The sequence below is a fragment of the Cyprinodon variegatus genome, unplaced genomic scaffold, assembly GCF_000732505.1.
Source record: "Cyprinodon variegatus isolate N-32 unplaced genomic scaffold, C_variegatus-1.0 Scaffold2622, whole genome shotgun sequence".
NCBI classification, from domain to species: Eukaryota; Metazoa; Chordata; class Actinopteri; order Cyprinodontiformes; family Cyprinodontidae; genus Cyprinodon; species Cyprinodon variegatus.
The window spans coordinates 14,701-19,504 of NW_015153075.1; the positions used below are offsets into that span (position 1 = coordinate 14,701).

The 4,804-nt window shown below is 35.3% G+C and overlaps 1 protein-coding gene across 1 annotated transcript in view; it reads left to right on the forward strand.

Moving 5' to 3' along the window:
• LOC107080990 overlaps window positions 1-1,196 on the forward strand; it is a 15,678-nt gene extending 14,482 nt beyond the window's left edge. The window contains exon 4 of the mRNA XM_015369198.1: window positions 943-1,196. Coding sequence (XP_015224684.1) covers window positions 943-1,196 — 254 coding nt within the window. The remainder of the gene's footprint in view (window positions 1-942) is intronic.
• The last annotated feature ends 3,608 nt before the right edge of the window (window positions 1,197-4,804 follow it).

The window sequence follows — 4,804 nt, forward strand, 5'->3', positions numbered from 1 at the left end:
TCAGAGACCTGATGAATCAACGGATACCTCATTAAATGTACATAAAAAATATTTTCACGTCAAAATACAGCTTATTATAGTTCTAATTTTTTTTTGAATGAATCAAATATGAAGAGGTTAACACAAATAATGCTAATGAATTGAAACCAGATTTGTATCTCTGCTAACACCTGTTGATACCTGTTGAACACCTGTTGACTGTTTATTATTAGAGCAGCTGAAACTATTAATTGGACATCATTGTTAAAGGTTTAATTAAGGTTAAAATAAGTTGAAGACTTTTGTTAGGGTATTATTTCTATTTTAAAGTAAGTTGCTACATTCCCGGTAAAGTTGGATCTGTGATTGAATGTACTCTGAGCCAGATGCTATATAGCAGATAAGCTTCTTTAGCCGTTGTTGACTTTGTGGAAGAGGTTTTGCTGGATATATTTTGGGTCTTCAAGCACAAGAAAACAGAGAAACCAAAGATCTGTTTAGCCCGCCAGTTCTTGTTATGATCATGAAAAAAAGGAGCGTCAAAAAAATTATTTTGTCATTGTTGACGAAAACAACACTGCTTGGAAAAGAGAGAAAATTAAACAAAACAGCAAACATAGACAACACAGAAGATAAGCTGTATGAGAATAGAGGAACAGACAACAGAGAGCATAACAGCAAAAAGACGACAACAGACTACCAAATTAAACATCAAAAAGAGTTCAAGGCATCAGGTATCCCTGGATGTCCATGTATGTGGAAGGCCAAACCTGCGGTGATTACACAATATTATTCAGATTGGTATATATCTGTAGTGTAGTTTCATATCTAGTATTAGGGTGTATCCGTAAGCATTTGAAACCAAACTCCTGTGTTATGTATGCATGGGCATTGTCGTGCATAAAAGATTTACAAAGCTTCTTTAGAACGAAAATATTCTGAAAAGCATATTGGCGGCCCCAGGCTGGCCCTACAGGTCCCAGGACCAACAAAGAGTAGAACCCCACGCCATATATCCAAAGGCACCAAGGGCAGACATAGAGATGGCCGTGCCCACCAGAGAAGGGGAAATGGGAGCATCTGGAGCGCAACCACCAATGGGCCCAACCCCAAAGGGCCAAAACCCAGAGGCCACAGTGCTGAGGTACCGTGGGGCCATGGCAGCAAGCCCCTGGACTCCACCAGTGGCCGGTCAAGCCCAAGGTGGACCCGGATAAGATCCTTGTGTTCCGAGGTCCACACCCTGGGGGAGGAGGAAGATGGAATTAAAATTATTAGTAGTATTAGTGCCTTGAGGCACTTCTTTCTTGCTTTCAGGCAGTCATTTAATATCAATAGTCATTCAACACAGTCCAAACTACAGTTAACAGAGAAGCTCCAGCAGTTAATTTAAGGTCAGTGTTTGTCTCTGCCTTCTTATTCCAAAAAAGTAAAAAAACAGTCCGCTGGACTTTGTTTCCTGGTTTGAACACATGGATTGTTTTTTAACTTTATTGGAATGATGATGACGTGGATGACTAGGAATTTTCAACAGCTCTCTTCCTTCTCGAGCCTCAAATACCAACTGGTTTAGGTATGTCAACAAGATGACTTTTAAAATCGAAAGAAAGAAAACCAATAAGAAAGCTGCGTCTTATGGTCATGTATTTACCTATCCCCTTAAGTCCAGAATTACATTTATATTTGTGTTTGTGGTGGATGTAAAGTAGTTTGGATTAGCTATTCCATTAAACTGGAGGTACCGGTAAATTATTGTTGGTCCTTTCTCATTGTATCAATGTTCGTTTCAGTTCCATTTGTATCTTTGTATTAAACATCACAGAATATATAAAAATATCCCCTATAATACCTGGTTCTCTTTTTTTTCCTGATTTGTGCCTCATTATCCCTCTAGGGATAATGGGATTGCAAGACTGGAGACATTAAAGGTTTTAAACTTCATGGCATAATGGCGAAGACTTCCTAACATTTCACATGCAGACAGAACATGTTGAAAAAGCAGGAGAAAATGCAATGGAGATAAAATCAAGGCTGGTTATTTGAAGAACCAGTTAACAAAAGATTGCATTGCATGGGTTAAAAACTATCTGGAGTATGAGATGGCTTTTCTGTACAATGGTAAGACTGATTTTTAAAAAGAACAAAAATCAGATTTTATGCATTTTCTGTTTTTGTTGTGCCATGCTGTATGTTTGGGTGACAATAAATAAAAGATTTCTGAAAAGTATTTTTGGGGTGTCAGGAAAGTGGTGTCAGGACAGTAAAATGCAAAGTTGTAAAAATACCCAGATGCTGACATAATAACAAATAGTTGTTACCTTGTAAAAAGATACAGAAAAAAAATATTCCATATTATTGTTATTATTATTATTATTTATTTATTTATTTATTTTTTTGAATATTAATATTAATCAGTATTTTGATAAGAAATAAATATTAACATATTATTAACATATTATAACATATTATTATACATAGTATTTAAAAAAAAAATGCATGTACCTGATCAAGCACAACAAGTTGCAACATTTCTGTGATGTTTTTCACTTTCTATCCCCCGTTTCTCTCCTTTGCTCTCAGTCTCTGGTCTGCTGTCTCACATTACCCCCCTTCTGCATTTTAGACAGAAGCTCAAATTTACTCAAGGTAGTGATTTGAAGAACAATCAGTCCAATAGTCCAAATATAAATGTCAGCATTCAGTTTTGAAAATTATATTTCATATGCAGGTAAATTCTGACGCCCTCTGGTGGAGGAATTATTCAATGGAATGGAACATTGGGTTAAAAAACTTTTGACAAAAAAACTGCAGACTAGATAATATAAAACAAAGAACAAAAGAGAAATAAACAACTGTCAGAAAGGAAAATAATTCTGTGCCGTTATTAAAAAAAGGAATAACCCGAAAATGTTCATGCTAAAAGACAGAAATTATTTCATTCCTGTTATACTCTTAAACATGTATTTAAATCCAAACCAGACAATAACATTGACATTTTTTTTCTACGGCCCTCCTTCAGTGTCTCTCCTCCAGAGGTCTATGCTGCTGCAGGTTTGCACCCTAACAGTGCTGTGATGTTCAGATAGAGAGGAGTTTCATGAAGCGGTGGAGCATGGAGAGATTCTCCCCAACAATAAGGGAAGCTTCAAGAAAAGTGTTGAGCTGAACATTTCATCAGTAACACCAAAGGACTGGATGAGATACTGTATTACTGTGTTTCAGATCTCTAATCTCAAAGATGAAATCATTAACAGAACTAACCATGGAAAGAATAGAGGTAGAGAACAACAAAAAATGAAAGAGACATTAAAATTTTAAATGTGACTTAAGGCAAACTAGCATAGATGGAGATAAGTTTTGAAGATTGTAGTCCTTGACATTGTCATCAATAGAGCCATTGGAATGACACTTCACAAAATCAGGGTAGGTTCTTTTTAGTAATTTAAAGAAATAATTAATTTTAGGTTTTATTTTTTTAAAACATGCGTCTTCAATGTAGAAATTCTCATTCGTTCTTATGTTTGCTCTTTTCTCATGACAATTTAGCTGAGATGGTTTTAAGGATTGTTTTTAGTTTCTTCTATAACAAAATGTTCCAGCTTTACAAACCTGTTCAGAGAGACTAAATTCTGAGACCAGTATAACAAAAATATCCAATCCAGTTTTATTTGTTAGGAATTTATAAAACGACAGTGGACCAAAGTGCTTTACAGAAAAATGAATATAAATTACAGATAAAAGACAAAACAGCTCAAACATTGGTAAAAAGTAACATTCACACAATCAAAACAATTAAATTGGATTAAAGGAAAAAAAGGCTTAAAAAGATCAAATAAAGTCCACTGTCTAGCTATGTGTCAAAAGCCAAAGTGAAAAGTTGGGTTTTGACAAGAGATTAAAAAACAAAAAAGGAGGCTTATCTGATGTGCTGAAGCAGGTTGTTCCATAGCTTTGGAGCTGCAATAGTAAAAGCATGGTTCACTCTCTGATTCTGCTTAGTTGTAGGTTATCTTAGGAGAAACTTAGCAGCTGACCTGAGAGAGTGAGTATCAAAATTCCTTTATTGTCCCATTATGGTGAAATTTGTTCTCTGCATTTTACCCATGAGGAGCAGTGGGCTGCCATTTTGTGGCGCCCAGGGAGCAATCAGGGGTTAAGGGTTTTGCTCAGGAACCAGAGTGCGGGCTGTGGGGATCAAAGCGGGTATTTGCAACCTTCTCAGAGGACAAGCGCACTGCTCTAAGCAACTAGGCCAAGTAGTGAATTTGGGATTTAAAAGCAAAGAAAATAATTTTAAAATGAATTGTGAATAAGGGCAGCCAGCTAAAATGGGGGAAGATGCTCCGATACCAATGATTATTAGCAACGTGATTGAATAGTGACATCAGAGAATACAATCTCACTGATTTTATTAGTTTAGTCTTTGCACTTTATTAAATATGATTGCAGTTGCAGCCTAAAAGGACAGATTTTATATTTAACCACAAGATGGCAGTAATTTTGTCGTCATAAATATGGTTGTGTTTTTTGTATATATAGCTTATTTGCTTACATTTTAACTTTTATTATTTTAAGTCACCAAACTCACCGAAAGCCTTATAGCTTATAATAGCACCTTTTTGATGAGTAACTCAGATTTTTGTTGTTTTTGTTGAATTTAAGGACAGATTATAATAGATCTGCAGAGTGGGAACTATATCTGATAGTTTAATTTTTCTATTGCTGTTTTGCACAATATGCTTAACTAAGTATTTTTTGTTGAATATTAGAGATTTTGCAGATATATTTTGTAGATACATTGTTTAGATTTACTTATACATTTCTA